This window comes from Colletotrichum aenigma, assembly GCF_013390185.1.
Source record: "Colletotrichum aenigma strain Cg56 chromosome Unknown KSG_Cg56_contig06, whole genome shotgun sequence".
NCBI classification, from domain to species: Eukaryota; Fungi; Ascomycota; class Sordariomycetes; order Glomerellales; family Glomerellaceae; genus Colletotrichum; species Colletotrichum aenigma.
The window spans coordinates 3,436,142-3,455,854 of NW_023500912.1; the positions used below are offsets into that span (position 1 = coordinate 3,436,142).

The window sequence follows — 19,713 nt, forward strand, 5'->3', positions numbered from 1 at the left end:
ACTTTATTACTTATCTTCATGCAAACATCAGCTGGGCCATATTTAGGTGACAGCCAACATTTCTGAACAACATTTGGTACGAAAGAAACCAGGAGCTCTTAGTGTATCAGCCGTTCACATGCATGTTTTTAAATACATTAATGTCTCAGCATGAGCTTGACACTCGCAAATTATGGACGTCTGGAACCTCATGATCTACGACCGACTGGTTGATTGGAGATCGCCAGATATATTAGCTTCTCAAGCCACATAGCTAGTCCGAATTCAGTTGTTATAAAGAGTTCTCACACCTTCAGTATCATTCTGAAACGCTGTGCGCAAACTGTTTTCCTCAAAGGGTCCAATTTTAAAGGCCATCAGAGCGCTTTGGATCTTTGTCACAGGAAGGTCTAGCATTTGCATTTCTTGTGTCCGCTGCTGTATAGGGTTTGTGTAAAATCTTTTGAACAGAAGGATATTGAGGTTGGTTTCAAGAAAGCCCATGCACACCATAAAATCTGAACCATGGAGCTCGCGGTCATGTTCATACAGTGGAGCGTCCACTACCCGTGGCATTCATCCTGGATTCGGTCTTGGAGTCCCTTGGATGTTTTCCCCAATACAATCCTTTCTTGCCCGCCATGTAGAGCGTCCATATGCCCAGCGTAAGAGCCGTGACCCCTCCAGCCACCCCAAGGTATAGCCAAAAGTGTTTGTTGATAATGGAATCTTCGCCCTCTGCCTCTCAATTGAAGACGTTCAGCGAGAAGACGGTCTATTGGGGGTTAACAGTCGGCTTCTCGTATGAGGAGTTTACTTACTGCTACACTCGTCAGCGGTAGGTAGATCATGGTTAAGAATGCTATCCACCGCATTTGCGAGCTGTCTTCCTTCATTGCGACCGACAACTCAGTAGTTACTCGAGTGTCGCCGAGGGCAGCGCGACTAAGCATCTGGTTATGATGATTAGATCGGCCTTCCTTAGTATCGGTATGTCGCCGTCTTACCAATTGTGTGGTCACCATCGTATCTTCCATTGATTGTCGACAATTGTCAATCTTATGGTCAAATTCGTCTGATATTTGGACGAGACGTTGGTATAACCTTTTTTCAGTGTGAAGTTCCGGTATGATAGAGTCGTTGTCACGCCCCGAATCTCCACAGGCTCCATTCCAAAAGAGGCCTTTCTTCCTTAGAACATCTGTCATTGTGTCGCTGGCTCGCAGCTCTATCGGTTGCTCCATGATTCTGTTCATTTGACGCTTAGACGCTTCCAGATTCACAATCAGAAAGCTGCATTTCAAATGCAAGGTGAGCAGGTCCGCTACCTGTTCTTTCTGCATTGCTGCTGCCAAATCGTCATTCGCAATTTGAGCAACGAAGTCTTGTCGCTCCATGTATTGTGACTCCAAGGGACGGACCTCGCGTTTTATTGACCTGTCACGCTCAAGCTCACAAGCCGCTCCCACAAGTGCGAGGGGGTGACATAGGTCCTGGATGGAATTCCTCATGCGATAAAGAAGTAAAAATTCTTGAGGAAGGGTGTCCCCAAAGAAAATGGCCATCGTTGATCGTGACTGCGTCTCGTGGGTCACAGAGACTGCGATGGCATCTGGAAATATAGCACTTGTACGGTAGGTATAAGCTTTGACGAGTCAGTTGAATTTCCAGCACAACAAGCTTAACAGTAAAGCTTTTGTTCTTACACAGCCTGTCAGCTTCAATTTCATTCCCTAGATGAAGACAATGTACAAAATCTGCATTCTGGCGATTGATTGTTCGTCCTAGACTTTGGTGGATGTGAAACGATTTAGCTATCCGTTCTAGGGTTTGTTCCGTGACCGGAACTTGATGAATCCCTGGCTGATAACCAAAGACGGCACCCGTGGCTCGTCGGAAAATGCTATTAGTATCGTCTCAGTCAACAAATAGATTTCAAACTATTTCCTAGGTGAAGACGTGTATCAATTCAAAGTGGGATTAAGCATCACGCCAAGTGGACGGCGTTAGACTCACATGATCTGGAGTGTACCAAGTTCTTTGCTCCTAAAGATTGATTCCTGTTCGTTCATTAGTGTACTGGTCAGTCACCACGTGAATCTGGCCGTAGAACCAACTGCGCTTTGGATCCACGAGGACCATTCAGCCTCCGAGGTCAACTCCTCTTCAACTAACGCCACCGGGACCTTCTATCTTAGTCGTTTGTCAAGCCTGAGGCTTGTTCAAAAACTCACAGTCGGGTCTAACAGGTCGTCCAATTGCACAGTCAAGACCTTGGTGGGTCGCTCTTCGTATTCAAAAAGGTCGAGGTCGTGCCCTCTGAATTCCCACGCTCTGGAAGGCCATTCCATCATGAAATGAACAGTGGTGTAGAAGGGTGGGCGTGTGATCACGTAGTAGCACTCAAGACAAGTCGTTTGCTACCCTTTCGAGTGACTTGAGCTTCCTAATGGCTCTCAGTAGACGTGAATTCCTTCGTCGCAAAAGTCCGGTCTTTCAGCCCACAACTATTCCCAATTTAATTTGGTCACAGTCGGCTCGCATCGTCAGGTTCAACAAATCTCTCTCTCCCGCATTTCACCGAGTGTAACACGTTATCCAGCCAACGGAATCTTGCATGTCAAGTTTGAGAGCCTGCTTCCGGAACCTGTCATTGCAGGGAGAATTGGAAGATACGTGTTCATCTTCAATTGGCCGATTTTCGCCTCTTAGGTCAATACACGGCGACACCGGATGAGTGCAGGATGCATATGCATGTGCCTACTAGTATCACGCATTTGCCTTACACGTCTAGATCGGCACAATCAAATTGAGAGAAGGTCAATACATGATTTGTGCGAGATCAAAGGCGATATCTCGGATGTCTTTTGTTGATCAAGTAATCGACAGCATCCAATGTTGGTCAGATTTCATTTGGTCTTCCTGAAGCAAAAGTAGCGGACGACCACGGCTTCCAACCAAGGAACAAAACGAATGGATGCTGAAGGATGCCTGTGTGGCTGTCATCGGTAGCCCATTTGTGGGGACCTACCGGTGCTTGGTATTCTCATGTATGCCAACCTAAGTAATTATTCGCGCAAGAAGGCTGAGTGAGGGGGCCCCTGTACGTGCAGTGCAGCCCGCTAAGCGTTTGCCTGAGCAACCCACAAGCGCTGTCAGTGGCGCCAACATGGAGGGGATTGGGAACTGGGATGGTGCGCCAGAGGCGCAGTCTGGGTCGCAAATTGCTGTGGAAGGAACTTACCAAAAGATTGACATCAACTGTAGAAGCGGCGCAACGCTTTCCAACCTTTCCAATTTCCTCCAGCCCCTGCTTATCTTTCCCGTGAAGTTTGGATTGCATCAATTAGTTATCACTCCATACAGCATTATCCCCAACCATTATGGATAAATGCTGGTTCGTTCTACGACATTCCCACTTCCTGGCGCCTGAGTATACTCAACCAGGAATGGCACGGGGGGAGGCAACCGGAAGTCTCCTCTTCGGCCATCTTGTCCCAAGTCTGAAGCAGTTGGACCAGGTCATAAACTCCGAGGGGCAGATCTCATTTCCAAGGGACATGCGCATTGAGCAGACAACCGCAACCGACTTCCATTGGGGGACCGCTACGGACAGAGGTCTCCAGGCTGGAGCAAAAGCCAATGTTCCCATAGCAGCAGCAGCAGGCCTGACTGTCCAGGCCGGCATTGGGGCCCAATTCGAAAACACTGTGGAAGACAGCTGGCAGTTCGATCAACTAGACACTCAGATTATTCGGCCGACGAGAAACTACATCAAGCATTGCCTCAAGTCACCACAAGTTGCGGAGCACATTGAACGTGTAAAGACCTTTGGATTCTGCAAGCTCTTCATGATCTCAGGTCTCATGATCGCTCGAGGTTGCGCCCGTGAGCAAACCACCTCCAGCGGTAAATCAACCGAACTTAATCCTGGAATGTGAGTGAAAAGCAAAGTGATCTAAATAAGAAAGCTCATTAACACGTGTCACTAAGGAACATGGTGGATGTTGTTGGGGCAGAGATAAATATGGGTGTTTCTCAAACTAATCGAAGAACGATATCTGCTCGTCACGCAAATGACTTCATTTGGGCGGTCCGCCTTACTGAGCTTTCAAAGACTGCCTTTCGTTCCGAGTTTGAGCATAAGACTTACACTGATGGCGCAACATTTGGCTCCGAGAACTCAGCGCCCAACATCAATGACGTTGCAAAGAACTTGGAGATACGTGCTTTCGATACATTCAAAGTGGAATTGCCAGAAACGGAGGAAGAGATGTATCTAATAGTTGCTAGGGACGGAATGTAGGAACATACCAGGACTTAAAAGAAGGATTCCTAGGGTATACACTGACTCATCAGCTTGCTACAGCTAAAGCATTCCGGCGCACCGCGAAATCCTGATGCAGATTCTTTCCCTAGCATCTCTTATCTCTTCATCTGTGAAGCCATCAAATTGCCCTTGTAGCTCCTCTGGAAGCAGGCTCCAGGGCACGATGCACCGATATCCTTCATCTTGACTGCTGATATCTCGAAAGACCCTTGTTAGAATTCTCTTCTCTTTGATCCTATCACCAAACTTCCCAAACCTCTCTTTGACAACCTCTTCCTGTCTTGAGAAATCCAGAAGACGAGCGGCAAAGCCGCAAGCAATTGCCGTCGCGTAGGACGTGCCAGAATCGATCTGCCCTGAATAAAGTCGTATGTTTTCTCCAAATATGGCAAAATCATCATTGCCGAGTCCTGCTGGATTAATGGACCGGGAATTTTTTGCGTCGCTGTTTGTGGAAAACATGCAGAACACAAGGTCATCCCACCGAGCTGGGAAGGTGACCCTCCTGCTATTGCCGTAATTTGAAGCTGCTGCAAAAACTAGTATATTGGCCGCGAAGACCTTCAACATCGCCTCGCGTAGTTCAGGCGGTTCAGAGTGGAAACCGGAGGCCATGCAAACGATGTCGACGTCATTCTTCATTGCCCATTCCAATGCCTATGAGCCGTCGTATCAGTCAGTAATCCCAAAACAAGGGATGATACAGAAAGTAGGTACATATAGGCACATACTTTGATTGAGGACTGGACTGTGTCAGCAGTTGCATTGCTTCCTTCCCAGACCCTAGCGACAAAAATATCTGCAGTCTCGCAGACTCTGCAAACGAGTTCAAATACAGATGTCCCGTGACCTGTACTGTCGTTCATGACTTCTTTTGGCTCGGCTGTGAAGTCACGATAATTCGACTCGGGTTGGTCAAACTTGGCGGCCGCCTCCGCGGTCAGCCCTGTATCGAGAATAGCGACCTTGGCCCTCGGGTGATTATCGTCGCCAATGCTCTCACCAAGAACTTCCTTAATTCCTTCGAACATTTTAAACCAGTCGGCACCACGAGAGCGTTTTACTCTACAAAGGTTAGAAAGTAATGTCCTAGCGGTGAGAGTGAGTAGCCGACTAACCGTTTGGGTTCCTCGTCGCAACGCAATTCTAAATCAGCCCCTCTGGATTTACGCTTTTGCGTCTTGGTGTTGGTGCTATCCTCAATTATGCGTGGTCTTGATGGAGGTGGAGCGTATAATCGTACGGTATTGTCCAGCTTTAAGACGATTTCAGCAAAGAGCCAATCATCGTCCGGCTGTTCGTCCCATTCGCCCTGGCTTACAAAGTCAATGCATGACTGAATGACCTCTCGTACAGATTTCGGCACCGATCTTTGTACGTTTTCATCTGTTACAAGTTTCCTGAGAAGTTGAGATCTCTCCCCCTTCGAATTTGCGCTTTTGGCGAAGCGCTCCCCGACGTAGATTTCCATCACCACCTGAGCGAATGAAAGCAAGCGGGATTTGGCTGGGCTGAAAAAAGCTTCGCATTCTTCCTCCAGTCTATCTGAACTCGGTTCGATGTTCAGCCTTCTTGATAGATACGGTTGGTCTGTATCCCATGTCGTGAGATTCTGTTGGCGCGAGTCACATGCGAGGAAGATATTGTCGATGTCCCAGCGGTGAGATACCCATTCGCTGGCGGACAGGTGTATCAATGCAAGTGATAGGTTCAGACAGAGAGCAGCTTTCGAAGCTTCTGGAAACTTGCCACCCCATCGGCAGTTGATGAGCTCATCCTGGTCGACGAGTTCTCCAAGACTCTTATCGGGAAGGTCTTGTCTACAAACGGCACTGACTCGTTTGCCAATGATTCTTGGTGTTTCGTCAGCGGCCCGACGTAATGTCATTGTCAACGGCTCGCCAAGAATCCGACACTCTTGCAGTAATAAGCATAGTGTCTTTTCATGGTGTTGCTTGGACAACGGGGTTATTTCTCTAAGCAGACTACATGTTAGTTGTAATTGCCGACTGAGGTCTTGTGGACGTACGTATGAATGTTGAATGAGGTTTCCTGCCAATGGCAACGTCGAGAATCTGGACTTGAAGATAGGAAGAAAACAAATCGCGGCCCTACAGCTTTATCATCAGTGATGTCGAAGCCGTTGAGGTGTAATCTGGCGATGTGACTTCCACAGCAACAAGAGCTGTAGACTAGTGCATGGAAGAGGCTCCTTGAAGCGTCCCGCAGTAAGGTCGACACATGATGGGTGCGCTTCAATCTGGGCTTGTCCGCAGAACCGTATTGCAGTGACGTGATATCCTCTCGATCAAGAGCAGTGCCACATTGTATAGATTCCAATAGTCTCTGGCCCTTTCTACAATCCACTTCGTTTAGCTTGCCCGAATCTGCCAATTTGATGCTGTCATCGACCCATTCCCGGAATGAGCGCAAAGTCTCTCCGTCTGCCAGATTCTCAGTGCCTTTTGAGTCCAATTCGAAAAGACTTGCATCGACGCAAAGGAGTTCTATATCGTTGCGAGTGTGCGTGTCTTCTGGGGTGAGATTGTCCCAAGCCATACTTGACACAATGCCGCCGATGCATCTTTGTAGGCGGCCAAGAATGCTTGATACTGGATTATTTGACCAATCCATCTAGTGTCATTATATGTTTGGATATCTTTGCACGCTGAGGAAAGTACGAAGAAAGGATGCTTCGGTGGGATGTGGTGTGACGTGCGTGGTAAAGCTGCGGCGACTTGCTTACGCGAGAGGAAAGGAGCTTGAAATTCAGGAGCAGCAGAAAAACAATGGCGCAGTACATATCGGTAGCGAGGTGCTTGGCAACTTGTCAGCATGCGTGTGCTGTTGTACGTACATGTATGTATCATCACACCGTACGGTGCCAAGACAACTTGAGGGGCTACACAGAGGGTAAGCCAATAGAATCTCAAGGGGCCTGGGCGGGCGGGAAGAAGACGCACAGGTGTGTGACCAAGGAACCCCTCCCGGGTGAGATGTCCCGCACCTCAGCTTTGCTCGATCTCTCATGTCTTCAAAGCAACAAACACGAAAGCCGACGACCTGCCTCTCGGGGAGCACCGAGGATTGCCGTTGTCCTGCTTCCTGCTACATACGCCTATGTCCTTTCCTTCTTCGCCGCGGGGCACGTCAGTATGGATGAATTGGAGTTTCCGATTTATTCGGCGGCCATTGCGTGCGACGATCAGTTTGAGATAGCTCGAGAGGAAATTGTTTCGGGAGCTTTGGCCCTGAAAGACCTTCAGCAGCGCTTTTGGGCGTGGGCAAACAACTCCGGAGTATTCGCAGAGCCATTTATGCGGCTCGATGTTCGGCTGCGTGGACATGGGGAACCACAAAGAATGATTCTCATTTTGATTGATCTGATTGTCAAGAATTTGAAAACCGGTAAGCTGCCTCATGAAAACGATTTGAGACTCTATTCTTGGAGGGAGAGTCGGTGTGATAAAAGAGACTGATCTTGCATAGCACTGCGGCTGCATCTGGAATCTCGAGTTGGACCCGGCGGTGCAAAATCTGGCACGGCGACAGAAACATCAAATGAGACTGTTCCTCCGGGCTCAGACCTTCTTTCCAAGCTCAAACATCTTGAAGGGACTTTCCATGGTATTTCTGGAGCGTTGGAGAGACTGGACCGGCTTGCCAGTATGATAGAAAGGTCATCGCGACGAAGCTTACCGGGGCGGATCCAAGCATTCGCAGAGAACGGAAAGGCAAGCTTCTTGAGATATGAAATGCTCGCTAAAGCCATAATATTCTTTAAGTATCCGCATGCCAATGACTTGCTTAAACACCAGTTAGGAAGGTCATTGGTTTACCGAAAGCAACGGATTTCATACAGGCTGAACCGGCAGACAGTTTACGAGGGAAAATTGGACCGAAATAAAAAAGAGAATCAAACCCGGACGTCACGCTCATCGTCGAATCCTGCAGGATTGAATGCGGGTACGCCGTTCTCGAATCCGCCATCAATGCACCCTTCCACATTCATCAGCGAAGACTTTAAGCGACTTCAGGGCCTTGAGCGAAAGAAACAAACTGCAAGCCCGCAAAGGCCTGTTAGCACGGTATCATCATGGGCAGGCGAAGTTGAAGTGGAATATCCGAAGCCCCCGTCTCTCGACGAAGGTCTCAGCGAAATGAATGCCGAGAGGAAGCTGCAATGTCAGTTTTGTGGCAAGATGTATGTATACAAGGACCTCAAGGATGAGAAATGGTGGAGGTAAGCTCCCACTTTACGCTATTCCTCATGTTTTCCTTGACATCCGCTCTCCACTACCTTTTCATCAATTCTACCGAAAGTCTCTTCAACATAGAATCAAAGTTCCCATCGAGAAAGAATTTGAGTTAATTCATAGCATAGGAAACATGTAGACGAAGACCTCGACGTTTTTGTTTGCATTGCAGAGGAATGCGCAAATCCACCTGTTGGGTTTTCAAAGTACTCTCTATGGCGAAAGCATATGGAGAGTGATCATGGCATAGATTGGATGCACCGGATCCATCACTCATCTGAAGGCCGTACTAGAAGAAGACCCGACGAATCCATTTCTGGAGACACAGATACTACATGCCTACTTTGCAAAATGCCTGTGGACATGTCTGTCACAAATCAGGATACTGGCGACGCCATAGTAGACGACTCGAAGTCAGGTCGGCATGACATCGAAAATACAACGGTGATAAAACCGAAGCGAAAAGTCAGGTTTTCTGAGAGTTTCTTGGACGGCACGACCGAAATAAAACCGGAGTTTCGTGCAGACAGAGTCGTTGACCGAGACTCAGCATCATCTGCGAGAAGAGCTAAATTATCTAAGCACATTGCTGGTCACCTGAGGGTATTGTGTTTCCAAACGCTGAGCATCGATCTTGACCAAGAGGGAGACACGCAAAATATTTCTGGTGGGCATTCGGTCAACCTGAGAGCATCGAAAGAAGAATCAGTAGCCAGAAGTCCTCGCGACGAACTGGACAGTGTTTCTTTCTCCTTCGCCAAATCGTCCTCGTCACAACAAGGAGACAAAGTACCGCCCTCGGATTTGCACACAATCGAGGCTCACACCAACCACTCCACCCCAATATCGGATGATCCGAGATTTCTTTCCACGTTTCTGAGACCGGATGATGAGTCTGACGATGAGAGCGTCTTTGGGGGTATTTGGGAGCAGATTGACGAAAAGCTTGTGTCACCGCCACCAGATGGGAGCAAGGAATTCCTTCCTCTAGACGATCTCCACAGGATTATATCGAGGCCAAACGTCCGTCGAGCGTTGAAGAAGCAGCTAGGACTTCCCGTTGACGCAATACATGAGTACGCAAACCACGTATGCGATGCAACAGAGGTTGAAGGTAACCAGACAACAACAAGAAAGAAATTGTTTGCCACCCTGGTTCGAATCGAGCACTTGAACGCTCTACCGGATCTAATAGCCGAAGGTCTCCATGATTTACATCTTCCACTAGAATTGCAACGGGAGTCACCGTGGCATTTTTGCTACAGAGCTGCCGATGGTGGGCTCGTGGAATTTGAAGGAAGTCGCAAGTGGTCGAAACCAAAGTTGCTTGCGTTCGCCAAGGAGCAGTGGATATTCCTATCGCCATTCTTCGACATGAGCGCCACCGAGCCTATATTCTACTCTTTCGAGTCGAAAACAGTTCTTCCTTTTGTGGAATTTGAGAGTTCGCCGCTGGACACTGCATTCGGAAGCCTCGGCGACGTTTTTCACAGAAAGATCCATGCAGCTCATCATAACTACGATACTGTTAGATGCCCCTCTTTTACCACTGGTGGTATCCCAACTTTGAAGATTTGCTAACTGCAAGATCTAGATAGCAAATCCTGCTTTTGCGATTAAGAAGTTGCATAGCAAAGACAAGCAAGAGTTCGACCAAGAGCTCATCGCATTTAAGAAGTTCAATCGTCAAGATCATCCGCACGTGGTCAAACTTCTAGCAACCTACCATTACATGGAGCATTACTATTTTATGTTTCCATGGGCTGATGGCAACCTGCGTGAATTATGGCAGCGATACAATACCCCCCAGAGAGTCCATAAGCTTGTTGTGTGGTTGGCCCAACAGGCATGCGGAATTGCGTCAGGGCTTCAATTGATTCAACATCCACCCAAGGACGCAGGCGCAAACCTCATGGGCGCTGAAGACTTTGGACGGCATGGAGATCTAAAGCCAGAAAATGTGTTGTGGTTCTGTGATGATCCGCCAGAGCGTGAATTCTTTGGCGGAGGTCACTTGAGAATTTCAGATTTTGGTTTGACTAGATACCACCGTGGTCTATCAAGTCAAATTGTTAAGTTTCAGGGCATGGAGAGGTTTTCTTTGACTTACAAGGCACCCGAGGTCGACGTCCACTCCAGCGTGTCTCAAGCCTATGACATTTGGACTCTGGGCATGCTTTTGCTGGAGTTCGTTGTGTGGTATTTCAAGGGCTGGGAAGGTGTTGACAATTTTTCAGTCGAACGCGCTCAAGACAGCCACGATCCAGACCACGAAATTCCAATGGACACATTCTTCAACATTATATATGAGCAAGGGAAAGGTTCCGGGGCCGTATTGAAACCTTCGGTGACGACGGTGAGTCATCTGAACTCCTTGTAATGTTTTTAATGAACAGGCGGTACTGACCTGGAATTTCAGCTTATTGAAAGCCTGCACAACCATCCAGACTGCTCATTATTCTTCCATAGCCTACTCACGTATATCTTACACCACATGATTTGTATCTCTCCCGGCCAACGAGATAAATGCGATGCGGTAGTGAGCAAGCTGCAAAAAATGGCCAGCTTGTGCGAGGACGACAGTGTATACGCATTTCAAGGCTGTCCCAAGCCACGCAATAGGACCGACGCCGCGGATGTCGACAAGACACTGTCTACATTGGACAGTGAAAGCAAATTCGATGAAAATCGCCCCCGACCAGTGAGCCCAATAGAGAATACCCCGAAGCTCGTATCGGACATGTCTGCGGCTGCATTCGATACTTTAAGAAAGCCACCAAGTGTAGAAAACGACCGCGTGCGAGCAAGCAGTGCTACAACACATAGTGCCAACCCACACGAGAGACAGAAAAAGAGTTTGGACGAGGATGAGCATGATGGTACGGAGGACAGGAGAAAACGAGTACGGCTGTTGGTAAGGAGCGAAAAATAGGTCAGATTGATATCAAGGATTCTTTGACCACTCTTGCCTCATATCAATTCCAGTCAAAATTTGCAGCATCCTGACACGGAATTCGACTTTAGGAAAATTAACTCGTCAAATGACGGGATTTCGTCATTATACCGTCAAAATATTAGCCGAAACTGTTTATGAATTCACCTGGCACGTATTTTAATGATGTTTAGTTTTGAAAACTCCCTCCGAGCTACCATGAAGATGATTTCATCATCATTCAACACAATCATCGTTACGAGACTGTTGTGGAATTCCCGAAAGTAACGCAGGCTTCGTGCTAATAGAACAGTGCGTTGCCGGCATTTATCGTGCTTAATCATAAGTCTTGCAAAGAGTTGTTCGGGTCCCAGCACTACTGATTAGTTGCTTCATAGAATTTGAATTCAACAAATGAAATCATACACCGCTAACTACATGTTTGGCAAGCAAAATCCATTGAGACGTTGATGTACTCATGGATGTTCATAATCGAGTTTGAACATTGACCGGCGCAAAAGACTAGAGGCTCTACCAACAATTTTTACATACGTTAGATTGCTGTGCGCCCAAACTCCCCAACCAAAGCACGGAAACAAGGGCAAAAAAATCCGAGAACTTCCACAATCAGGTCATAACCATTTTGTATGTGTACATCTACGTGCGTTTAGTGCGCAGCTTCTGAAGTTCTCCCTTCATGATTGCCACCAAGATCAGCACATTGCTCTCAAGTCGTAAAGGACACACATACCGGTGAAAGACCACGGGGACCTCGAATCACGTAGGAATTTCTTCTCGACTCGATCTCGAAGGGTTGTTGATGGAACTCTATCCGCAGGTACTGAGACAATCGATCTGGGGCAATTGAGTTCCCCGATATGGTGGTCTGAGATGCATGGTGACTCTGCTGGCGGCTTGTCGTGAAACTGCTATCCATTTCTTCAAATCAAGGGTATCGACTTTGCATCAGTCAAACGACGGAGAAAAAATGGAGGGCACAGGTGCGTAGGGCAGACGGGCACCGTGGGCATGAAATGGGCTTGAGAGACTGGCAAGGGGCTAGTGGGGTCGACGATTTTCACCAATCACAACTTTTGTACATCGGCCCGGCGTATTGCAAACAGCAGGGGTGAGTAACATGAGGTGACACCTAGAATGCCATCAGAAGACAGGGCATATCCGTCGATTGTTTTGCCTCGACAGCCCAGGAGGCTGGCAGCCTGATTCAAACCAACCAGACTTGCAGCTGTAAACCCCTGCATTACCCGCCCCGAAAATTCACCAACATCGACCGAATAGCGCCTGCAGGCCCTACACACCTGTACTGCAGTTGCAGTAGTGCGCAGTTGGGCCCACAAATAGAAGGAAAATGCCAATTCTTCTGGTGCGAAGCGGTGGAATGACAGTCTGCCTGCAGACCCGTCAGCTGGCCATTTTCGTCACCGACAAGAGGTCTTGCTCGTGGGGGCAAGCGGATGGCCCGGTCGATGCACAGCCTGCCTCCCTTTGGAATCAGAAGGGTCGGTAGATCAGGCTGTGCTCCGGTGGTTCGCCAGTGGGCAACACAAGGCAAACAATCGGCGACTTCGCCTGTTTGCCTTCGTCTTTCGTACCCAAGTAGTCATCCTTTCGCGCCGTATCGAGGGGGTCACAAAAAAGACCGACCCTTCTCTGACACACCTAACTGCAGTTCACTCACACATATGACACATCCGACGCTGACCCATGGTATTATTCACGCGACTTGATTCAGTACTGCTAGATCCCGTTGCGTCACATGGAAGCAGACATCATGGCCCAGCGGCGAGAAGAAGACTTCTCGCCTTACCATCATTCACGCACACTGAGCGACGACTTGGGCCCACCACTACCAAGCATTGTAATTGTAAGAATGACTTAATCTTAAAGCAAATGAGCGATTGATTCATATTTTGACGTCCCGAGACAGGAGCCCAATCCGTCCTTAGACGCAATCCGTGGCAATCCTGTTCTCGAGACTATCTCCAGGCAGCACCAATCGGCGGCGAGTGAGCAAACGAGCGTAGGCCGTCGCAACAGGGCCAATGAGGAGGCACCCGGGCCAATTTGCCCTGGCCCGGGGAGCTCTCATGCCGACCTTGCATTAGAAGCGTTACTCAGGCGTCATTTTCAAAAACACCCACAACCTGAGGTGACGGAGGGCTATCTTCCGGCCGGCTACCTGGAGAATATTGTATGCTTTGAAACTGTCAGGCAAGAGCTCGATAATGAGTTCGAAGACGACAACCCAGATGATCTTAACCGTCTTGCACATGATATTTGCCACCAAGACAAGAATAGGCCATCTTATCGTAAGGTCTTTGCTCTTCTTTGCCTTATAGACAAGGTCCGGTCGGTCAGACGGTTTCTCAAGCCTGTCACAGGTGTTTGCGACGAAGACTTGCCGCTGCAAAGGGTCAACTCTGACGAAAACGGCAATATTGATCTTCGTAAGCGTAATGCTCTCGACGTCCCACTCATATGTTTCCTGAAATGGAATCACAATGCCCTGAAATCGTTTGATGACTGGCAATGGACATTGAGTGTCCCCATTCTATCGAGAGTTTCTGGGACCGAAGCCCAGTACCGGAAGTTTGATGATAGAGTCATCCTACCGCTCATGTCAGAGTGCAGTCCGCATGAAAATGGTGGGGTCGGCGGCTACAGCGAGGTGTTCAAGATTCAAATCCATCCGCGACACCATGATTTTGATCAAACAGACCCAGAGGTGAGTAGGTTAAAATTCCTCAGACAGTCTCGTTACTGACAGATTAAAAGTGCTTCTTTGCGTTGAAAAAGCTTAAGTCGTCAGATATGAGCGCTTTCCAACGAGAACTCCAAAACCTTCGCAAGTTCGAGAGCGATAATTCTCACCCTCATCTTATATCTCTCTTGACCACGTGGAGTCAAAAGGGCTTTTTCCACTTTTTATTTCCGTGGGCAGATTGTGATTTGTTAAGATACTGGGAAGAAGTGAATTCGGAACCTACCATGAGCCGACATCTGGTTCAATGGGTTGCGAGACAGACTGCCGGAATGGCCGATGGTCTGGCACGGATCCACGATTATCCTGGCAGGGTCGAGGGCAACGCGGAAAACGCGGCTCGATATGGACGGCACGGCGATATCAAACCTGAAAATGTCCTTTGGTTCAAGAGCCATGCTGAGGACATGGGAAAATTGGTTATTTCTGACTTTGGTCTCGGAGCCTTCCACACCAGAGCCAGCCGGTCTGGAATACCAAACACATCAGGGATCGGTCGTACGCCCAGCTATAGACCGCCTGAATGCGATATCGAAGGAGCTCATATCTCTAGATCATGGGATATTTGGACATTGGGATGTGTTTTCGTTGAATTCGCCACGTGGATGCTAGGTGGCTCGTATCTGCTTGAGAGATTTACCGACTATCGCCAAACCCCAACTTCCATATGGGGTCAAAATGTTATGTCAGATCTCTTTTTTGACATTGTCGATCTTCGACAACAAGAATTGGATGGAGCTGGCAGCATGGGCGCCCAAATTAAGCCAAAGGTCACAAGGGTAAGTGGTCATTTATACGAGAATGAACCCATCATTAAGTCTTTTCATAGTGGTTTCAGGGGCTACATAACCATACTGGTTGTACTCAATACATACACGACCTCTTGCAGTTTGTCGAGGAGGAAATGTTGATTGTCGAGTCAGCAACCAAAAAGAGGGCGCCTTGTAATGTGGTCTTCTCTCGACTGCAAAAGCTTGAGGAGCAATGCGCTCGCAGGGAGGGATATTGTATTGATGCAGTCCCATGGGCCCTGCCAGAGACGTGTCAGGAATCAGCAGCAGTCAAAGTAACACTCACCTCGGACGCTCTTGATTCCATCAAGCAATCACATCCGAACTTAAGGACCCATTTGGGGCGTACGGAGGAGCCGCCGAGGCAACGGACCGGCCTCGGCAATCATCTGTTTCCAGATGCTGGCACTGGACCTCACAGGAACTAACATCATGGGTCTGTACTTGTAATGCGCCATTGAATATACATCAACTATCTATGGGCATGGAACAATGTCTAATTTTACTATATGGCGTGATGCTGCTTGGACGACATACACGTCAGTCTCATAACATTGGGAAAGTCTTTTCTTCCCTTCTAAGTTAAAATCGAAAGAGTCTCAGCCTCATCTTCGTGCTTTTGATCACATTACAGCAGAAACCTATCGGGATGCTTGAAAATATGTCCCTAACGAGTTCCCGACTCTCGTGAAACTTTTTCAGTTGAAGCGTAGTGTCCCATTGCGTCATGGATATTCTGCTCTTCTTCCTAGACAATGAAACCATGTCAGTCCAGGTGACCGTGCCCGAAAAGATCTAGACCTGCCTTTGTTAGGTCGCGGGGAACTGTTATCTGCCACTTCCCTCGTCGATACTGGGAACCAAAATGAGATAAGCGTTTTTTCAGGAATTTCGGCATTCGATGAGTCTAGCCTACTATTGTTGAGACACTGCCTTTTGGGAAGAATTCCCGGAGCTTCTGCTGCAGTATGGTTTCATCCACGTATCGACCATCAATGATTTGCTTGACCATCTTGGCTGGACACCTTGGCAGAAAGGTAGTGATGAGATATAAAATGTGCTCTTCTGGCTTGGGGTGTGAGATTGTCCCGGGTCGCTTTCGGTGCGTGGTGCGATAGGTCAGTCCTTTTATCGTGCGCCGTCTATATGTCGTGTCTGAGGGAACCCCTGATGCCTTATTCGTTTGTTACAATTGGGTTTTGTGGTCCTTGGATATGGCTCGCATCCTGCCGTCCTGCCGTCTATGAATCAGGCAGAATGCCGGCGCAGGGCTTTGTTGGGCACCGCCGCATAATGCGGCATCGTCCTGCTAGTCGGGGCGCTTCAAATCGTAGGGCGGAACCCCCGCTCCACCGGACGGTCGTCATTCTCAACGCGGGTCTTGAATGGACCATAGTCAGCCTGCAGCAGAGCCTGCTCGAATGGTTGCGTTCAGTCTGCGAATCTTGCATACGGTACTTTTCAGAGCTCTCCCTGATATTTACCACGTCAACGTTCATTGCGCGATGGGACGTTAAAGCGCTCAAGAAGCGGGGTTCGATGAAGCTCAACCCCCCACCTGCTGGCCACCGAAAGATGCCTTGCCAACATGGCATCCAAGGCTTTGCAAGTTCTGTGTGGTCATCGTCTTGCAGGAGTAAAATTGCTAACAACCGGATGTGTCTGCTGGCTTGCCAGGGCGGGGAATTGCCAGCACCTGGAGAGCATTGCAGGAATGAGGATGCCGGGTCAGTCAAATACCCATTAGGTGATCATCATTCGTGACAGGCTCTATGCAATAATCTATCCCGATTTCAAGTTCACCCTTTTTACCTTGTTCTATCATAGTCGCTATATTTTGCATTATGGACTGGCTACTGGATGGGTCGCTGTTGCATCGATGCGATACAGACCTGAAAAGGGTCTTCCAATACGAACCGAAATTGGCGAGGGTACTTCGGGTACTTCCAGACGAAGATGTGCGTGAGGTGATGCCCATGATTTGAAGAGTAAGGGCTGACTAAGAGCCAAGGTTCAAGATTTTACTCTAGCAGACCGAGACTTAGAGCAATGGACCCTACAGGTAAGTCTCGCTTGCAAGACTTGCGTCTTTTACGTGCTGAAGCTTACTTTGACTAACTCTGTTAACTCAGAACGCCGACCAGAGTCCAGATGGTATCGTCCTGCTGTAGGTTCTCCATCTACCTTCCCTCGTGCAGTCGCTTCAAGTGCACGGGTCTTACCTTCACTGTTAGCTTCGCTCGGAGAGCAACGAGTCAGACTCCATTAAGTCGTGAAAAGAGTATTCGATATCTCCCGTTCTCATACGAATGTTTTCAAGTCATTGCCGAGAGACTTCTGATTCACAGTGGGATCTCTCGAGTTATTAGTCGAGGCGATGTTGCAGTCTTTTCAGCGGGTGAAGTGGATCTCGGGGATGAAAGCCATCCACAACCGGCACTAGGTTGGCAAATCCATGAAAACGCTTGAATCATCCTCTGACAGCTGTGGCGTTTCAGTGTATCATTGCCGGTCTTCGAACTATTGGTCAAACGACATAGCACTCACAGTCACCCACTGTCTGAAGAGTAGATCGACTTCAGCCATATTTTTCGGAACCACGCCTGAGATTGAGACACAGATCTTGGACAGGTTAGGATTTGCCCAAGATGCAATTCACCATCCTCTGCTTTTCCCAGGCATATTTGCCGAGTTAGAGCGCGAGAGGCATCTAAAGGTTCTCGTTCAAGAGGCTCAGAATGACTTGGAAAGTTTTATTTCTACTGTGAGTACGCAAGACGGGGACGAGAAGGCGCCACTACCCACCGACAATGCCGAACCACTTGATCTATGGTTCAAGGCCACAGAGATTCGAAACGGTCTAGTCAACTGGAAGACTCAGTTGAATGATATGCTCACGCATGCGGAAGACCTTCTCCAACGCTACGATATGGAGTCAGAGGTCTCTAATGGGAAACATCACCAGAATATTCCCCAGGGAAACAAAGCAGCTCGGATTGGCCATATGTTCAAGAACAGATTGTGCTCCATCGTGAACGAGTATGATGAGAACATCCGCGATTGCACGATGAGAGTGGATGGTGTGTCTATGTCAACCCAATTGGTAAGATTCTACACAAATATCAAACTCCATGCCGGTGGACTGATCATTGAAAATCACATTCAGTGGCACGCGCAAACCAACATGCATATTGCCCTAGACGCCAAGCGAGATGGGAAGCGTATTCAAAACATTTCAATGTTTTCAATGATCTTTCTTCCAAGCATGTTCGTTGCTGTAAGTACCGCTCCCGGTAGGATTACTGTGTGTCTAACTTAAACTGACTCTAGACCATCTTCTCTACGGACTTTTTCAATTGGTTTCCGAGAGATGACCAGGCGATTATTTCGCCATACTTTTGGGTCCTGATTGCATTCTCTGCGTGCCTCAGTCTGTTCATTCTCGGCGGTTACTATGCTATTTCCAGTCAGCGACTGGCACTTCTTACGAGACGGCTGAAATGCTCCGAGTCAATGTCACAAGTTTGATAACTAGTGCATGCGTTTTTCAGGGGGGCTGATAGTACGAAGGCGGCACGCATGATCTTCGCATTTAGCCCGCCAAATGAGACTAATTATAATACATGTAATCGGGCTGTTCTTGTTTCTTGTGCTCGCTAAAGGCTTATCATTTCATTAAGCTTGAATAGAGACACCAAATCTATTGTGTTCCGTGCCACCCCGCAGTCTCTCCAACCACCTGGCAGGTCTCCTATGATACTTGCGTATCTTGTGTTATTTAATCCAAGCACCCCAAAAACTCTGTTCATAATGATGCCGGCACCTGGTGTGCCATCCTTCGCAAGTTGGGGTTGAGAATGTTGTCGGGTATAGCTTGGGGAGTCTTGATCGAGAAGACGTTCTGACGTAGCTGTGGCCTTGCATTAGGTATTGTTCTGCCGGGAATGTCCGAGTCCAAAAACTCACCTCGATGGCGAAGTTTCCAGAGCCGTAATGCTCGCGCAAGCTTCTTGATAGTACAGAAGGGTTTCTGATGTACCGAGAATGTATGCTTCTTACGACCTCCGCTGGCTGATTCACGGATGTACACTTCGATCGTTGGGGATCATCGCAGCTAACACTCATTGCAAGAAATCAGTAGAAGATAAGACCCGAGTGACGCTCAGTTGTCTTGTGAATCAGGTTATTGTGGAAATGTGTTCGCGATATGTAGAGACTATAGCAATGATGCCTTCTAGTCTGAAAAGCTGAGAAGGTATCTTCGGACTTTATACGGCTTACCGGCAGTTTTACCAGGTGCACTGGAGCCCAGGGGTGATTGGGAAGGAATTCCAAACGGGTAGTCACTGCCGGGTCAGCATGTTCGGGTACAAAGCTTCGTACAGGGGGGTGGGGGGGTGCCTTGGGAGGGCTCAGTCCGCCATTCGGAAGACTACGGTCACAGGATGCGTCTGTCACCGAACGTTCCCCCAGGCTCCCCTTCTCAGAAAGGAGGATCGAGTGAAATGTGCGAGACATACCTTAGGTTCAGGGGCGCGCAGTGGCGAGCAGACTGTCCACAGGCTGCATTTAGGGAACAAACATGCCAGCGTAGTTTGACTTTGAGTTCTGGCGTGTGGTACAAGACCTGAACTTCAGGTCCC

The 19,713-nt window shown here is 48.4% G+C and overlaps 2 protein-coding genes across 2 annotated transcripts; one reads left to right on the forward strand and one right to left on the reverse strand.

Annotated features, from left to right (window-relative positions):
* Positions 1 to 724: 724 nt before the first annotated feature.
* Positions 725 to 1,544, reverse strand: CGCA056_v009944 (uncharacterized protein; the record flags this gene model as incomplete). The annotated part of the gene is made up of 3 exons (XM_037325191.1): positions 725 to 754; positions 801 to 932; positions 987 to 1,544. The coding sequence occupies 3 exons, from the start codon at positions 1,542 to 1,544 to the stop codon at positions 725 to 727; spliced, it is 720 nt and encodes a 239-aa protein (XP_037176415.1).
* Positions 1,545 to 13,289: 11,745 nt separating this feature from the next.
* On the forward strand, positions 13,290 to 18,598 carry cdc2 (Cyclin-dependent kinase 1; the record flags this gene model as incomplete). The annotated part of the gene is made up of 8 exons (XM_037325192.1): positions 13,290 to 13,382; positions 13,446 to 14,243; positions 14,294 to 15,058; positions 17,082 to 17,132; positions 17,203 to 17,237; positions 17,642 to 18,173; positions 18,237 to 18,347; positions 18,401 to 18,598. 8 exons carry the CDS (start codon positions 13,290 to 13,292, stop codon positions 18,596 to 18,598), a joined length of 2,583 nt encoding a protein of 860 aa, XP_037176950.1.
* Positions 18,599 to 19,713: the final 1,115 nt, after the last annotated feature.